Source organism: Embiotoca jacksoni, unplaced genomic scaffold, assembly GCF_022577435.1.
Source record: "Embiotoca jacksoni isolate LCO1_2020_lvr unplaced genomic scaffold, fEmbJac1.0.p SCAF_8, whole genome shotgun sequence".
Classification (NCBI taxonomy): Eukaryota; Metazoa; Chordata; class Actinopteri; family Embiotocidae; genus Embiotoca; species Embiotoca jacksoni.
In genome coordinates, this window is record NW_027185436.1 from 18,032,828 (window position 1) to 18,051,133 (window position 18,306).

Here is an 18,306-nt window from a genome sequence, read left to right on the forward strand (position 1 = left end):
TATCTGGCAATTAGAAAATGTGCAGCCCGCTCTACTTTGTCTCTGGTTTGCCGAGGGTCTCTGGCCCGGTCTGCTTCCAGCAGCATGCAGCAGACGTGTCATCCTCTGCCGTCCCCCCTGTGGTTTCGGTGCGGGTATTCCGAGACAAAGGAATCTGCTTCCACATGGGCTCCTTGTCACCTCTGTCCTCACCTGCATACCTCCTGGCTGGCAGGGACCAGCAAACATAAAAACACCCCTTTGCCCTAGCCTCTCTCCTGACCGGACAACCCTGTGACCCCCACCACATCTACCTAACCGACGCACTGACGGCAGCCTGCTCCACAGGCTGATGGGTCTCTGATGGATTAATCAACTTGTTGACTTTGCTGCTGTAAAAAAAGAGACCTAAGGAGACTGTAACACCAAACAAGAAAATTACCCAACATGGAAACAGGAGTGAAGGGGATGGTGTGAGCCAATCTCATCAGATTGTTTCTCTCCATTGCTGTTAACACACAGACACAACAGGGTCAAAACTACTAATGACACAATACACAAGTGCAATTACTCATTCAATCCCAGAAAAACAGACACACAATAGGTGATTCCAGACAGAAACCCCTTCGGTAACAGAGTGCACCATGAATGTTGATCGCCTCTGATTTAGTCAAGCATTCATTTTCAGAATACAATGTTAATACCTGAATAGTGTGGATACAAATTGTCAGTGGACTGAAATGAGGAGCTCTTGGCTGCTGTAAACAAAATGAAAAAAAAATGACAATACAAAACAGTACAGTCTCACAATAATGAACAAATTAATTATATTACCATATTACTTTAAAGGAGATGTATTCAAGCTGTATGCTTAGAAATACCTTCAGGTGTGATGCCACTCTGTAAACTGTGACAAAGACAAAGATAAAAATGTTATGTAATTATTACAATCAGGGGCTTTGAAATTCATGGTCATTGTGGCTAGTCGGAAGAGAGGCAGACTTACGAAGACCTACGGTTCATGGATCTGGCCCAGCTGTTCCACGCTGAATGAGGAGGGCTCCACACATCCTAAAGAACAATCAATCAGACCAATCTCACTGACATAAACTCACTGTGTATCGTATGTCCTGAATATTTCTGATGCCACCACAAATTTAACACAGATTTACCTGATGGGAAAACACCCGTTTCTGCAACAAATCCATGGGTTCAAAATCTGAAACAATTGTGATATTAAAAATCATCAAATCTTGAAAACAAAACTTTGCAATGTTGGTAATTTATACACACATAATGGGTTGGTAGTATAACAAATTCAGAAAGGTCTTGATATGACAAACCAACAGGCTCTTTTTTATTGTCATCTACCTCTCTCCACCTTGTCATTCTTCTTGTGCTACTGTGCACACAGATTCAACTGGATGATGTATATTTACAGTTACTTTCTGAAATCTCTACTTACTAATACAGTGTGCACTCAATCTAAATAGGATTGTAGGTCCTTACTAAGCTGACAGAGACTGGTTGAAGCAGACCAACATGTAGGTTCTCCTCTTAACCTCTGACGCCTTCTCCAGGAGGCATCAGACCAATGGGACTGCACAGCGACCTATTTACCATAACAAATAAAGAGATTAAAAAAAAAAAATCACAGAATATAACTTTTGAAGAGAAATTTCAGTGGTCATGAATACAGTCAATCTCAACCATATGCTCTGAGGAACACAACTAGTTGCACATTACAGGATCTGGACTGGTCTCCTGTATCTTCACTGTCTTCCTTTTCTGTTTTTTTCCTCTGTTGTCCAACACCTGAGTGAAGTCAGATGATTTGGACCACTCTGCAGAAACAAAGATACACATAAGCTGTTCAACTGTGTGGATGCATGATAACACAATAATGCACCCAGTACACAAAAGAAGTCATAATGTACATACAGATTTAAAAAAAAAAAAAAAAAAAGAAATTGTATAAAGTTTGCTTTTCTATTATTTTCACCGGGAACAAAACACAAGGAATATCTGAATATCTTCATACCTGAATAATACATGTCTTTTTATAATACAAGTTCTAGCGCTTTCACAAAAATGAGGTCAACATTTCCATATACTGTATACTTATCGTAAACATTTCTCAGCTAATGCAAGCTCTTTTGGCTTGTAGATTTTCTAACCGCACTTGTCTGCAGCGATACCTTGGCTCCTGCTGCATTGTAGCAATGTGTTATCCATGAAGCCCCACCTACCAGACTCTTTGTTCATTGGCTCGTTGAGAGAAGGAAATGATTCCATCATTGAGCCGATGGGTGCTCCAGAAAAAGTGATATTCTCCACACTGGAAGACAGAGACCTGCAGTAATCGTAGGGACGGTCTCTGGACATACACAGCAACCTGGGGGATTTTATTGGTCTTCTCCATTGGCTGGAATGCCTGGACTGAGAATATGGTTGGCTATCATCCAGAGAAAAGGCAGGATTTATTAAACCCTCGGATATGTCTGGTGGGTCAGACAGTAGGAAAGCATTGCTCGAGACTTGGCATAAGTCTATATTAGACATCTGTTCCTGTGTCCTTTCCTCCTCTTGCTCTTCCTCTTCTTCCTCCTCTACTCCCATTTCCATGGACATTTCCTCCTGATTAGGATATAAATGATGGGGTGACTCCAAGCCTCTGCGTGAGAGAGGAGAACCACAGCAGGATGGTTCACAGGACTCACAGGGAGTCTGAATCCTGACACCACAAAGAGGAACTCTGCCACTGTAAAAGTGAGAGGAGGAGGCACGGGACGCAGGTCGAGAAACTCCCAACCAATGGTCAACAGTAGCAGACTGTGAATCCTGAGGAAAGAATGTGTTGCACAAAACATTTCAAACTGTAAAAGTCATGAGCTTTAATGTGGAAGTTTGACTGTTATAAAGCTGAGAGGACAGTGTTAGGTATTAAAATAATGATGTGATACTTTATGAGTCTGGACACAATCTTTTTAAGCTGGTCTCCCCCCAAAGGCCGAGGTCAGGTTTGCAACATCCTCATTTTCTTTCATTGCATTATTATGAAATGACAGCATTAAAATAAAACACTAAATACCTCCTGTGCTGTTTCCTCTCCCATCTCGGTGGGTCCATGTCTGTCGCTGCCTCCAACATGGCACTCCTGTGACACAAGTCTACTCACCACCAAACTATGGCCTTTTAGTAGGGAGGGTGAGGTACTTTTACATGACTTGGCCATCAGTCGCCGCATATTAGGAACATCACAGTCGGCAACACTTCCGTGTGGGAGGGACCAGCTGTGGGGGTGGACGTGCCGGGATGCTGTGATGAGTTGACATTGAGCCAGGCGTGCTTCCTCCTGATGTAGGCTGTCGGAAGCAGAGAGCAGAGTGAGGGTGTCCACGGCTAGCGCCAAAAGGTCCTGGAGTTGACCCAGCTGACAGTCCAACTCTGACAGGCTGTCCTGGATGAAGTTGACCTTCTCTGAGACTTCCCCCACCATCATGCACATCTCTTCTGCTCTAGTGGAACAAAACAAAATAATATTTATACTTTCAAAACGTGTTTTCCCTCCTTTTAACAATAATGTTGCATGTTTGCTGTTCTTCAGTTTACCAAATCTCACAGCTGATAAAAAATCAGTGAGCAGTCGACCATAAACTCATACCAATGTCACAATCAAAATGTAAATCAATCATATACATATATACAATTACAAAGAATCAGCTGCAACTGCAGTGTAAATTTCCAGCAAGAATGATATCACTGTTCACGTGCACTTCACTTTTCTGTGATTTATCGGAGTCAGAAAAAAGCGCTCTTTTTAAACAGAAATATAAATTCACTGAGAATCAGCTGTCATCTTCAGACAGATGCATCAACACGAATACCTGTTAATCACATAATAATCATTATGAGGGAAAATATGAGGACAGAAAGAGCCATTGTGGGTCCGATAGTACAGACAATGTATTGTTTTTTGCTTTAAACACAAATGTCTGGCCTCCCACTTATTAGAGAAACTATTATCACTTCACTACACCAAATCCAATTTGTACCAGGCAACAGAGCACCTAATCATTTTTAAACATTCTTCTTTGCTACATGAGCCCCTTATACTAAATGTCACTATCACAGCTTACTCTTTATAAAAGCATGAACGCTGATATCATCCTGTACGAGGACCCACATGAGACAAATATAAAAGGCCAGAAAGTAGTCAGAGAGACAGCAGGGGCTGATGCAGTAGAAACACACAAGAGCATCTCTGTAATTGCACATTCTACAGTCCTAGTTTACACAATATCAATCCAACCTCTCAGCTGTGGCTTTGATCCTGTTAATTTGGCTGCTGTGGAGACATTCACTCTTCTCATGAAAGTATGCCTGTACACATTTCTCCTCAAACTCATGGAGCTTCTTGCGATCCTTGTGGCCAAGATAGAGCTCTGGTAAAGACAAGTAAGAAAGGAGAGGTGACTTTATTGACTTGTAAGCTGTGTAGAGATAACTGCTTAATTAGTTTTCTATCCACAACACACACGCTTTGGTACTCACTAAGTCCAGAGCTTCTCTCTTCCCGCTCAGCATCTCCACTAAATTTCCTGTTGATGGCTCTCAAAGCGAAGGTCATGTGACTAAGGAGGATCAGAGGCGGGGGCAGCCATGGCCTCTCCTGATAGGTCATTATGTAGCGATACCGGTTGTACTTCCACAGCTTGTTGGATGTTGATGCCATGTCAAAGTAGATGTTGCTGTTAATAAGAAGACAACAGTCATTTAAGAAGGGCCCATTAAAATACTAAATAATTTAATTACGATTTCTTAAAATGAACATACTTAAAAAATGCAATGAGGATGTTGACCATGATAATATACTGGAAGAACAAGTAGACCGCCTGGAGGATTGGCGTGAGGAAGGACGCAGGAGGACATGGAAGATCTGTGCCACATGCTGTTGACACACAGGTAATGATCAAATTATGTTTAACTCATTCACCAATGTCACAAATACTGAAATGCCTGAATGTAGATTGATTTTGTTCTTTTAACATTACTGTGCAAATGCTTTTAGCCCTACAGATGTTTAGATTCGTATCAATCACATAACATTAGAGAGGTGATTTGATTGGTCTGAAATTCCTTCTGCTTATTGTCAACGACCACAAACAAACATACAGTGACCAGTAGCAAGTTGCACTTTGCAAGAAAATCTGCCATTAAGCACCTCCACAAGGAAACTCGAGGCGACAACAAAAACATGGACGTTAAATTCTAGTGTTTTTTTATTGAATCACTAACGATCTATCTCTGACGCGTAGACCTCTCCATAGATCATCCAGTAGGGCTGGAAGACGATGTCTTGAGCGAGGCTCCAGGACGGCTCCTCATCTGGCGACAGGATGGCCTTCCTGGACACCCCGAAGCTCAACAGTACTATTGCCATCATCACCACGATGAAGAACATGTTACTGGTCTGGGCACAGAAAGAGAAAGAGGTGGGAGTGGTTACTACAAAGAACACTTCTCCACTTTCTTCTCCAACAAGTCTTGTAGCGTCTCTACTAACCATCTTAGTGATCATGGTGAGGTAAGGGCCAGCATACTGATTAACAGCCAGCAGATCTGTCACCCTGACGAACCAGAAGATGATGTCCAGACAGTAAGTGATGCGTCCTGCCGTCAGGTAAGGATCAGGATGCCAACGCATTACCAGTCCGGCCAGGAAAAGGAGGATGGCTATGAAATCTGAGATGTTCCAGTACTCTGAGAACCAAATCTTCAGCTTCTGGACCAGCTTCCTCGGCTCAGACATTAACACCTAATTTAGAGGTATATATTTTGATAGTTTTTGTTATCTAGCATGAAACTGTATTGCTTTATCAAACATGATATTATTTTCATTGAAAATTGTTTACACACACACACACATATATATATATATTCCTATAAATAATTGTATTATCTATATTTTTTACAAATGCCTTCTTGAGACAATGCACAGTGATAGTTTATTAATACAAATTAGTGATGTTATCTACTTGATCGCTCACCTCTCTGGTTTTCTCTACTGCAGTGGACAACATGTACGCTATGACCAGCCACTCCTGAACACTGGGTCGATCCCCCATCTTCACCAGGACGACGTAGGAGAATAACATCAGAAAGACCAAGTAGGACATCTAAAGTAGAGACAGAAAAACATTCAGAGAGAGATAATAAGAGATTAGATACCACACACAGACAAGAGATACAAGAGCGATGTAATGTGCTCCGATGTACGCCACCTACGGTGTGAAACCAGAATTTGACAACAGGAGCTGTGTAGAAATCATAGAGTCTTGTGATCCAGAACAGACACAGCACAGTTACGGAGGAGACAGTTTCTGACACAGAACCAAGACATTTGTTATGGAAAGACAGGCCTCGCTCTGCATCCTGACTGTCCTGTAAGAGGGTAGACGAGAGTACAACAGGAAGAACAGAATGGGAGACCAGACAAAAGAAGCGTGATACTGAGGCTATTAGGAATCCAGATCCAGTTTGAAAAAAGTGCTAGATGAGAGAACCACTGACACTTTACCATGTGATCAGTTCCCTCAGGTGATGATGCTGACTTGACAGAGTCAAGTCCAAACAGCATTGCCTCATGGGTCTGTGGTACGTGGCACATTTCAGCTTTGCTCTTAAACTCCAGTAGCAAGATGGCGGGAGGCAGAAGAAGGCTCAAAATGATCTGGACCAAAGAGATAACAAGTGTATCATGTAAGACTATACAACTACCAAGAAACTTCAGGAAAGCATAACTTATGACATGAAACATTAGCTTAATCAAGAAATCTTTTTTTAATTAAATTTGGATCAAATGACTAATTGTAATGATAATTGTAATGCTATTACAATGGTCAATGGGCTGGGATGTTGAACCCAGGTAGAATTACATTTATTATTTTCGTCTGTTCATTTTTTTTTTCAATTATAATCAGAGACCACTTTATGGTTGTAACAAATTCAAACATATGAATTTAATCTGGTTTATCTGACTTTTTCTGCAATGTTCACCTTCAAAAAAGAGTTTTTCCTCATGTTGAGCGGACCGGTCCAGAGATCTGTGAGGAGGGTCTGGGTGCAGGAGTGTGAGACGAACGGTCTATGACATGAGGAGACAGCCATCTGCAGACAGGTGAAGTGGCTCCATGTCTCCATCTCAGAGGTCAATAGCTTCATGGCCATTTGTTCGTTCTGACGAAATGCACAGTCTAACACATCCACAGCCAGCTGACCAAACTCACTGAGACACAGAGACAGGAAAGAGACACAGGTTTCATTATCAACAATTAAATGACATTTATCAAATAAACATAAAAATAAGAAATAAACACCAACAACACCAAAAACTCAAAACACAGGATGAAACGAGACTCGAAAACAGTCAAAATTACACATTGGATCTTTAGTCACACTACTACGAACCTATATCTCATAAACACACAGTAACATATAGTCATGTGAAAAAAATAAGTACCTCCCATAGAAATTGTAGACATTTTTGACATGTTTTCGAACAAGCAAACATTGAATCCTTTTTGATGCAGTTACAACAGATAAAGGTGATAAACTTGAACAACACTACAAGAAAAATTTGGTTTTGTAATAATATATTCAAGAAAAATATCAATAGATGTAACATTTTATGAAAAAAAGTAAGTACACCCTTGGCCTCAGAAGCTAGAATTTCCCCCTTTAGCAGAAATAACTTCTTGTCTGTTTCTTCTATAATTATCCTCTTGAAATTCTTGATCATTTTTCCATGTAAAATTCCTTTATCTGCAAGATGTTTGAAGGTTTTCTTGCATGAACTGCCGGTTGAAAAATCCACACAACATTTCAATAGGTTTAATCTTTGATTTTTCTGTCCACAGCACATTTTTCCAAAAGGCCTGGTCTTTGCCTGTATGTTCAATGGCAAATTGTACTTTTGCTCTCATGTTCTTCTCAGACACCAAAGGCTTTTTCCTGGCACGTTTCCCATTTCGGTTAAATTTGTTCAATCTCTTCCTGATTTTAGATGCCTGCACTCTGACATCAACAATTCTGAGCAGATCATGCAGATCATGTGATGTCATTTTGGGATTCTTGGAGACTTGTTTAAGCAACAGTCTGCTCCTGGTTTGAATTTATGCAGTGGAAAGTCCTGAACAAATGCAGTCATTTAAAATCTACGCTCCTTATAGATGTTTCTTTTTTTTTTTTTTACAGTGGAATAATTTAGATTCAATAATTTGGAGATCTTTTTAACTACCTTGCTACACTCATAGATTTACAAAAACAATTCTGAAGGCCTTAGAGAGCTCTTCACACCTTGGCTTGATGACACCACACACTTCAATAGCAAAGAGACCACCAGACCCTCAATATCAAAAGTTTAAATAAGAGAAGTTCCCCCTGTCACTCCCTATGGTTCTAATCATGGCCCCTGCACTCTGAAACCCCTGATTCTAATGTTATGGATTTAGGAGGGAATGAATGTAGGGATACCATGTGACTGAACTGTTTTTTTGTTATGTAAATCATGAGAATACCCACAAAATGTCAATTATATGTGTAATTTATCTTGAGTATATCATTTTTATCTGAAGGCACTGTTTTAAGGAGGATCAATTCTTTCCCTCTTCAAATATGTTGAAAACGTTACAACAGCTTTCCCTCATTATTTCACATGATTGTATACTCACAGTGAATATGTCTTGAATCGCTCTGCAACGTTGTCGTCCATGCTGCTCTGCCGTGCCTCGAAGGCCATGGAGCGGTAAAGCTTACAGGCTACAATTGCACGTGCCAAAGCTTCTTCGCTGTGTTGCCACAGGAACAGTGCCATCTGCTGCCGCTGCTGAAGAACTGCCCACACAAACAGGTCGCTGAAGTTGAAAGGAACTAGCATCGAAGCCTCATCAAGGCCTGGACTCAACGTCATCTCTTGACTGGTGCCGGGTGACACATCTTGCTCCTACATGCAAAAGACAGAAGTGCGGACGTAAGAAAAGACAATGGAATGGAAATAAAGAGGGCTAGAGATGACCCACACAAAAGATGTGATAGAGAAAAGAGGAGGCAGAAGGGAAAATAAAGAGGCAATGTAACACAGTTTAAAAGGTTCTCGGTTCGAATCCGGTCCTGGGCCTTTCTGTGAGGAGTTTGCATGTTCTCCCTGTGCTTGCGTGGGTTCTCTCCGGGTTCTCCGGCTTCCTCCCATCATCCAAAAACATGCACCTCAGGTCTGTGGACTGTGCTGACAGGTCATCATTGTAAATGAGAATTGGTTCTCAATTGATATTACCTGGTTAAATAAAGGTCAAATAAATAAATAAAATGTAAAAATAAAATGTCTGTACAAGGCTATATTAAAGATGCCTTGGAGATCCAAAAGGTTGAGTTACACAGGGGTACAAGAATTTGTCAGAAAACACATAATTGTTTCAATTGTTAAGTATTGGTTTGAATGACTTAAAGGAAGTTTGACAGTATACGTATAACCCACACTGAAAACTCGAATTCTGCCCCAACCAGTCAAGTTACAGTTTACATCCATGTCTGTCTAGACTCATATAATAAACGCAGTGAAGTCTTTGAATGAAGTAATGAAAGTTATTAAGTGTATTTTTAGGAAGGACGACAACCTGAAAAGATAATGCCTCTGGCCATGGCTGTCACCGGCGCCCTCACCAACCTTGCGTTTGTAGGGCTGAGCAGTTCTAAAGAAATGCAGGTCCTGAGGACTCCTGTTCCTGGTTGGTACCAATCCTCGTCTGTGTTTAGGCAAGGAGGAGGAACTATCCTGTCTACTCTCCTACAAAACAATGAGGAATGGGCTAATTACTTGTGAGAAAATTCAAGTGAAGCCATTTTTATAGGACATTTATTAAAAAACAGCAGACGAAAAAATACTTTGTAGTATCAGTGCTCACTTTGTTCTGCATGCGGCTGTACGCGGCTCTGAACTGTTTCCGTGTGTAGTTGCTGCGGTACGCTCCTCCTATAAGGTATTCAATCACCAGGCCGATGTCAATGAGGGAAAGACGGTAACCTATGGGAAGAGAAGTCTATACATATATATACACACACACACACACACATACATACAAGAACACAGTAAACAACACATACTGAATATAATACACAGATGTAGATATGGCTGCTCCAGTAAATAAAAAGAAACTGTAAAATACGATAACATCTGTAGTATAATGTATAATTTTTGTATGCATGCATGTACTTTTGTATTATAATTTAATATTCATTATTACAGGCCTTCTCACTACTCGCCTGTTTTGTGTCTTCAACAAGGTGGTGCAGGAAACGGTGTGTCTGCCCCTGTGGCTGGAGAGACAAATTTGTATTATTATTTAGAGAGAAAAGACGAGTAACCAGAAATCTACCAGTTACTTTTTTAACACAGTTGCATATTGCACATTAAGCGGCAGCTCTGCGATTGTTAACTTGACTCTTGAAGGGACTTATTATTCCAGAGTTATGAATAAGTAAACAGGCTTTAATACACAAAAAATAAAGGAAGTGTGGAGAAAGCCAAGTGTGAATGTATGACAAAGAGCTCTGTGATTTCAGAAAATCCCCAAAAACAACAACTTGGAAAATACCCTAGATGCAACTGACCACAAAACACAGTGAATCTTGGTGCAAAACACTTACAGTGCATTATTGTGATTTCAATCAAAGCCACAGTTTTGGAATTTGTGCTTCAAGAGCCACAAACAAAAGAATTGTTTTTCTTCAGTTTGTATAGCAAAGTGAGAGCCAAGGGAAAACAAAAGACAGCACAGCAAGACAAACAAGAGTTGTGTGGGGTGCGAGATATTTTTCCTATGATGGAATGACAGCTTTTTAAAATGTATTTCAGTGTTGTATTCTATTCTTGATCAATGAGATTGAAGAACTCAAACAGAAAGGCGTGTCTTAAACATTATAAGTAGTTAAATATATCACAACAACCGTGTTGTAGAGCTCCTCGAGACAATCCACGGTGAGGAAGCGGCTCATAGTCATGCCGTTGTCGATCAGCATTTTGACAAAACTGACACGGTCCATCACCAGAGCATCGAGCATTGCTTGCTCCAAGGAGCCCACCTACATACAGCACATTAAATTATTAAAATTGATATGATCACGACAGAAAAAAATAAGCATGTACAATGTTCCTCATCTGCGTTAATGGACTGCATTTAAACTATATCTTGCAGAAGTGATTTTCAGTCTCACCTGCCAATGCTGTCCGTACACTAGGACGTCTTTCTGAGCAATGTCAGCCCTGTCCCAAGCCAGAGCCATGCTCAGCTGCTCTGCAGGACTGGCCTTAGTGCCTGTGTTTTATTCAAAGCAAAAAACATACAACGCAACTTATTTCACTACATTCCAAGCACACCTTTTTCCTGGCTGACATTTTGACTTGTTGAAGAAAAAACCCTGATCTAACATAATTGATCATTAGTCCAAGCGTGGATCTAATCAATCCATAAAGAATGAAGCAATTGTTAATGTTATCATTTAAACATGCACTTTTCCTGCTCTGACATGTTAAACTGTTCACAGAGAAAAATGCCTACAATCACTACCAAGAGGAGAAAACAAGTACCCTTGAGAGTGGTAGTCAAAATGGCTGCATCAGGTGCCATCTGGTCCTCTGACTCTGAATCAAAGATGGTGATCTGTTGTTTAATGAAATACTGATTGAGTAATTGCTGTCTTCAATGATAACGCACATATTCCCGAATGCTGTTTTACTCACAGACTGTCTGTGATCCATACACTGCAGGAGGAGAGTGTAGAGGTGAGTGGCTTCGGTCCTCTCTACGCCAAACACACCTCCAATCCTGACGAGGAAGTCCTCTTCAATGTCAGCATCCAGTTGCCTGAAAAATGCAGTGGATATTTAAAGTAACATAAGACGTAGGCCTATCCAGTTTATTAGGGAAGCTTCACAGCACTATGCTGTACATTGTTGTAAAACCCATATTGTGTCATTTTTAGCTGCACAAGATTTACAGTTTTCAGTCATTACAGTTGGGATTTTATATCACTTAACAAGCTTTTTAAATGCCATGTTGGGCCAAAACAAAGAAGGTGCGGGCCAAACCTGGTCCACGGGCCCCAAGTTGGGCTGCTCCATTTCAATGAGACTGCAACTTATATTGGAGTTTCATTTTACACAACATGTTGGATCCAAATGACCCATAAATGTGGATTCACTGCACATAGGTCGACACCTAACTACATACCGGTCAACAGCAGTCTGCTTGTGTAAGAAGGCGAGGAGGTCAGCAGCCTTGCCCGAGCCCTCGAACACAAACACCGGCACAGGGGGCACATTGCTAACATAGTCCAGCACTGTAGACACAATGGCAGGACCTCCCTCCACCACCACACACACCACAGGCACGCCTTGGTTTAGTCCTACAAAGACAGGAGGAGAGGGTACTGTAGTATCGGTCGCATTGAAGCCATGTGCTTCCTTTATGTATTGCACAAAAACACACACTGACTCACGAGGATGTATCTTCTGTAGATTGATGTGTTTTTCCAATTTCCTCCTGATGCCGTACTGACAGCCGTGTTTTCCCAGAGTCCCATCGTCCACCAACAGAAAGTGGGAGTGGAAACCATTAAGACAGGCCCGCTTGCTCAAGGGGTTCCCCAGCGGCTGGTAAGGCCTGAACACCTGAAACAATGTTGAGTCAGTCGTAGTAAAACAATGCACTATGATATATAATGTTGTAAACACTTGTACACATTTTCGGTGAAGAATGGTGTTCTCATTCGGCATGAAACAGATTTTAGTACTGACATCTCTGCCTATGAGGTCCACGTTGTTGTCAATCACTCCCCACGGTGCAATGCCGACTGTGTTTCTCTTCCTCAGGTCGTGACTTCCAAATGTTTTCACGGCCTCACCCACGTACTTAGAAACACCTACAAAGCATATAAAGAGCAGCAGAATGCAGAGCAAATATATAATTAGACATGGCACGCTGTCACAGCCCACACATTAGACACAGGGACACTGAGAATAGATGCACTAAAATCCTTTGACAACAGCATGACATATAAATTGACATACCACTCAAAATAAAACCCTTTGTTACATGGACATCATACAGGCAGATGTTTCACATCAGGTAATGCATGTCAGACATTAGCCCAAGATTCAGTATACTGACCCACAATCGTTACCTGTATTAATGCCATCAGTGAGTATCCACGCCCCTGTGCTGAGGGCAGCAGTGATCAGCCCTTTGCTGAAGGCCTGCTTGACTTTCACGGGCAGTGTAAAGTTTTCTGAGCCTCCCTGGATGGTCAGTAGCAACTTGGGTCTCTCCATCTGCCATTCCCTCAGCATCAGTTGGAGTAATGCTTCTGGCTTGGAGTCCACAGCCACACGAACATACTGGAAAAACATAGAGGTGTTTGGGACTCAGAAGCTCTTTTCTCAGGTGCTGCTAGTGGGATTGTTTTGTCACGACTGTAGATGTCATCTTTGCTGTCATACAGCTCGATAAAACCTGCTTCCATCATAATAAAGCAGTATGTACAACAAATCTAGACCCTTGGCTCACTCACTCTCGGGCAAGCATTTATCATTATTTTTAGAGAAATACTTTGTTAAAAATGAGGAATATATTTAAAGATTTGTTTTTAATGTAAACTGAGCCTAGAAACACACAAACAGTTTTTAAACTTCCAGACCTTGGCCCGACAGACACGTGTGGCAGTATCTTCAAAATCGACGGTCCCATAGGCGTTGGTGGGACTGGCTTTGGTGTGCAGCTCCATGGACCAGTCCTCTTCCACGTCCTGCCCAGGACCAGGATGGAGGGATACTGGAGGAAGGTACTCCTGCCATGAGTGTTCCCCCATCAGGCGGCCACAACAACATCTGGCCAAAACAAAGACATTGAAAAGAGTCTTAGGAAAGGTGACAGTTGGGGCTGTAAAGGCCATATTTATTGGGCTTCACAGGTTAGCAGAGAAATAAAAAAAATAAAAGACTTGCTCGGACAACGCTAGTTCTATATTTATGCTACTAATGGTTTGCAGTGTCACCTAAAGAAACCCCCAAACCAAAAGCAATATATATAATTATTTTTATGATTTAATATCACACCTCATAATGGCCCAATATGACTTTTTTCCATACATATTTTGTCTTCCGTCTCTGTCCTACCATATTATGTATATGTATTTTTAAAAGACACACCTATTACTTGTTATGAATTCATTTTAGATAAATATAGGAACATAGGACATGTGGGGATTCTTAATTAGGTATTTCCCTTCGACTATGCATGTAACAAATATATGTCGGTAAAGCACCCCAAATAAAGGTAGAGTTGTTCATGTATAACTTACAAAGAAAAGGCCTTCACCTGGACTATTTAAGGCAGAGTGCTACAATTCCTCTCATTTTCCTGTCTCCTGTCCTTCCTCTTCACCTCCCTTTGTCATTGAGTCTACATTTCTGTTTGGTTGTGTTTTACATTTCACAGCCCATAAAATTCCCACGTTCTCTCATTCATTCCTAAATCCCCCTACGCTGTTAGTACTTTGATCATTTTGAGTCTGTAAGCCCCATTAAAACTGAGAAAATGTAAAAGAAATAGAGAAAAAGTTAAAAAAAAAACTGCGAAATGTCAAAAAAAGGAGCATAAAACTTCACAAAATATGAAAACAAGAACCTCATGGAAGGATTGATTGGGTGTTATGTGAGGGTATAAAGAGAGACATAAACAAAGAATTCATAAATTATACCTGATTAAGTTTTGGCATACTTGGCATACTGGAATACATCTGTAGGAAACAGGAAAAAACACATTATCAAAGAATACACTTCCTGGAAGGAAGGGCCGACCGCCAAATAGTTCTGCTCTGAGAAAAATATTGTTTCCAAGCACTGATGTTAATGTCATACGATGTATTGATGAAACAAACCCGCCTGTATTTCTTCTGAGAATCATAAAATCTTGTACTTCCAACACTTTTTGGAAGCTCATCACTGCAATTAGATTCCAGTTTACCTGTGTAGGTCCCAGGAGGAAGGGATAAACTTCACGCACTCTCTCTTGAAGAAGGTTTCCTCAATCCAACGCTTCCGTGACTGGAACGAGAAGAGAAAATGTTCACTTACGGTACACAGATCCTGGAGCAGTAACGGCCTTTATTTTCATCTTCACTGGCAAACTTTTCCTCAAGCAAGAAAAGATACACACATCCTTAAAAAAATGTAATCAGTGACCTTCTCAGGGAAGCTCATTGTAGTGCCGGGAGCGGTCTACAGAGGGAACTAACTGTAGGTCCCTCCCTTTCACAGAAACCTGAGCTGCACTCCTCCAAAACACCTAAAAAAAAACTGACCGGATGTGAGCAATAACAGTCAACCTATCGTTCCACTTCAGAGCAACCTTTTCTTAATGCATCCTCTGTCTTTTTTTTAAAGGTCTGTGTTCTGTTTCCCAAACAGATTTAACAATGGCCTCGCTGAGGAGAGCGCTGTTGGTAGGAAACATACACACATCCACTTCCTGAGATTAGTCCACATGGTTGGGGAGCTGTTGTGCTCCCTCCCTGAGTCAGACTGTGTAAACACTAAACAGGGTCCTGAAGCATAGCTCATGCAGCTTAGTGTTTTTACTATGAATAGTTTTCTTTATAAACCTCAGTAGTTTACAAAATTCCCACGTGACAAACAAACATAAATCAACTAAAGCACTACTTTAAAGATCCTGAGCTCAATGTAGTAACTTAACATAGTTAGTTATGTAGATTTATGACCAAATAAAAGAATGCATGTTTATATAATTTAAGGTGATGCTGCTCTACAAAGGACAAGTGACAGTAGATTGCATTGTTTACGGCACCATATATTTATACATTTGTTATGTCATCTTTCTTGATTAATTCAGCCACATCATTATTGTTTTTGATGATTAGATATCATGCATATATGCAGTGGTTGTATGCATTACATTTACTCAAACGATGTACTTAAGTACAAATTCCAGGATCTCGTACTTGATCATTTCCATTTCATGCAGCTTGATACTTCTACCCCAATATATCTCACAGGTAAGTATCGCACTTTTTATTTCACTGCATTTCTCTGGCAGCTTTAGGTGCTAGTGACTTTTCAGATTTTCATACACTCTAAAAAGAGAATTTGAGCAGTAGTTGAAGTAATGTAATGTTTCCAATGAGTCTCACTAACTTTTCTGCGTTAGTGATGACAGGGTACTTTTGTGACCTATATCAACTTACTATTACACGTTGCTCCCTTAACGTGCTCTTCTAATTTCAGTAAAAGCAGGTCAGTTAAGTTTCTCGTCGTATTGTGCGTATGACGTCATGATGTCCACACCCTTTTCAAATTTTTCCACCACAACTTCAGCCGGCAATTTCTACCGACACGGTGATTCCTCTCGAGAAGGTAAGTCTAATGCATGACAAAATTATGTTTTTGTTTTTTTTAATGTGAGAAAAATTTACTGTTAAATATGAAATTATCCTCCTGGATTGGTTTTACATAATATTTAGTTTATAGCTCCTAAACTTGCTTTTCTGTGCTGCTATGCAAGTTAACGTTCTACTTTTGCTAGACTGAACAGAGCTAACCTAATCTAAATATCGTTGTTACAACCAGCTGCTAACGCCAAGGTTAGTAATTTTCGGACGGGACTTTAATATTATAACTGAAAGTTGTGTATTTAAGTCCGGGCGGAGGTGCAACGGGCTCCCGAACACAGAACAGGAGTCCTGGCTGTGCGATGTGTTGTGCTAAGCAGCTTGCTGCCCGGCCGCCCCCGGTGGAGGGCTTTCCCTGGTGGTGGGTTTTCCTCGTATTATGTTTGAAAGTATGGAGGCAACGGTGATAGAAGCACCTAATAACTCGCTGGGTGGTTGTCGTTAAGCTAACAGCGTTACCCTGCTCGTTACTTAACATAACATTTCTTATCACTTCTATGCCGACGACATTCAAATATACCTTCCCCTCAAACCTGGAACTCAAATTTATTAATGATCTGCCTGGCTGATGTCAAAAGCTGGCTCTCGCTAAATTTTCTATGCATCAACGGAGGTAAAACAGAGATCCTGCTAATCAGTCCTTCTCACCTTTCAGCTGCTATACTGGACAGTCCCTCATTGTCCCTCAATTTCCATGTCAAGAATGTGGGTGTGATTTTGGACTCATCTTTTACATTGGATCTCCAAGTTAAGTCCGTTATCAAAGTCGGGTTCTTTCAGCTGAGAACTTTAGCTGAGGTCAAATCCTTTCTCTCCGCGAAAGACCTGGAGAAAGTTATCCATGATTTTATCTCCTCTAGATTGGACTGTTGTAATTCTTTGTATGCTGGAATCGGCAAAAAATATTTTATCACGCCTTCAGTTGGTGCAGAACAGACTTTTAACTGGTACACGCAGGCATGAACACATTTCACAGATCTTAAAATCCCTTCATTGGCTCCAGCACAGAATTCATTTTAAAAATGTTAATGTTTGTTTTTAAGTGTCTAAATGAAAAAAGCCTTAATGTTTTCCATGACCTTTGTGCCATGTGAAAACTATGTCTCTCCAAAATTGAGTGATTTTGAGTTCAATGGAGTTTTTTTGGTACATTGAAGGATTAAATGTTCCTTTATGGTTGGATAAAACTCTCCTAATCCCTAAATTAATAAAGTATTTAAAATCCGACTAGGATCGGCGGGAAAAGGTCAAAGAGCTGAAAACAGGACGGTCTTCCTGAGCTTGTCGACTTTTTAGAGATATGTGGTCCTCAAAGGACAGCGAGACTACTCAAATTTGATAATCTTATGGAATATGATGCATTACTGTAGATTAAACCAATCGACAACCTTCAATAACTACAGCAGTATAATGCACATTAATACAGCCGTAAAATGAATCCAAAGTCATCACAAATTGATGCAAAACGCTGACAGGGACAGTATTATTCCAGTTATTATTTCACTAATAATACTTACATATGTTCACTGAAGGAAGGTGTTGAATCTAGACTTTTACTTGAAGTGGTGTGTCAGTAATTTTGCTAAAGTAAATGACTTGAGTACCTCCTACGCCACTGAATATACTGAATGTATTTTTACATAGCTACATGTTTTTACATTATACAGATAGTCATGCAACTTAAAATCCCAACTTCCTTCACTTGCATGTGTAAAACATGCCATGCTATGGAGTTTAAGTGTTTTGTTCATAAAATTTAAAAATTAAAAAAAAAAAAAAAAAAAAAAAAAAAAAAGCAAGCTAAAC

The 18,306-nt window shown here is 40.5% G+C and overlaps 1 protein-coding gene across 2 annotated transcripts in view; it reads right to left on the reverse strand.

The window, feature by feature from the left end:
- The window catches only part of trpm6 (transient receptor potential cation channel, subfamily M, member 6), a 19,074-nt gene extending 3,772 nt beyond the window's left edge, over nt 1-15,302 (reverse strand). The window contains exons 1-34 of one of the 2 annotated variants that reach the window (XM_069178103.1): nt 15,278-15,302; nt 15,060-15,139; nt 14,794-14,832; nt 13,732-13,921; nt 13,219-13,432; nt 12,833-12,957; nt 12,535-12,706; nt 12,267-12,441; nt 11,777-11,900; nt 11,624-11,696; nt 11,251-11,351; nt 10,984-11,118; nt 10,300-10,353; nt 9,942-10,076; nt 9,704-9,823; nt 8,712-8,983; nt 7,039-7,267; nt 6,560-6,712; nt 6,268-6,423; nt 6,030-6,158; nt 5,546-5,797; nt 5,278-5,452; nt 4,816-4,930; nt 4,534-4,730; nt 4,292-4,424; nt 3,071-3,497; nt 2,229-2,820; nt 1,726-1,823; nt 1,489-1,591; nt 1,152-1,198; nt 986-1,050; nt 861-886; nt 684-737; nt 422-487 (exon numbers count right to left, since the gene is read on the reverse strand). In XM_069178103.1, coding sequence (XP_069034204.1) covers nt 422-487; nt 684-737; nt 861-886; nt 986-1,050; nt 1,152-1,198; nt 1,489-1,591; nt 1,726-1,823; nt 2,229-2,820; nt 3,071-3,497; nt 4,292-4,424; nt 4,534-4,730; nt 4,816-4,930; nt 5,278-5,452; nt 5,546-5,797; nt 6,030-6,158; nt 6,268-6,423; nt 6,560-6,712; nt 7,039-7,267; nt 8,712-8,983; nt 9,704-9,823; nt 9,942-10,076; nt 10,300-10,353; nt 10,984-11,118; nt 11,251-11,351; nt 11,624-11,696; nt 11,777-11,900; nt 12,267-12,441; nt 12,535-12,706; nt 12,833-12,957; nt 13,219-13,432; nt 13,732-13,921; nt 14,794-14,832; nt 15,060-15,139; nt 15,278-15,295 — 5,044 coding nt within the window. In that variant the 5' untranslated portion in view covers nt 15,296-15,302. The remainder of the gene's footprint in view (nt 1-421; nt 488-683; nt 738-860; nt 887-985; nt 1,051-1,151; nt 1,199-1,488; nt 1,592-1,725; nt 1,824-2,228; nt 2,821-3,070; nt 3,498-4,291; nt 4,425-4,533; nt 4,731-4,815; nt 4,931-5,277; nt 5,453-5,545; nt 5,798-6,029; nt 6,159-6,267; nt 6,424-6,559; nt 6,713-7,038; nt 7,268-8,711; nt 8,984-9,703; nt 9,824-9,941; nt 10,077-10,299; nt 10,354-10,983; nt 11,119-11,250; nt 11,352-11,623; nt 11,697-11,776; nt 11,901-12,266; nt 12,442-12,534; nt 12,707-12,832; nt 12,958-13,218; nt 13,433-13,731; nt 13,922-14,793; nt 14,833-15,059; nt 15,140-15,277) is intronic. The other variant, XM_069178104.1, reaches the window with a different exon arrangement.
- Between the last annotated feature and the right edge of the window lie 3,004 nt (nt 15,303-18,306).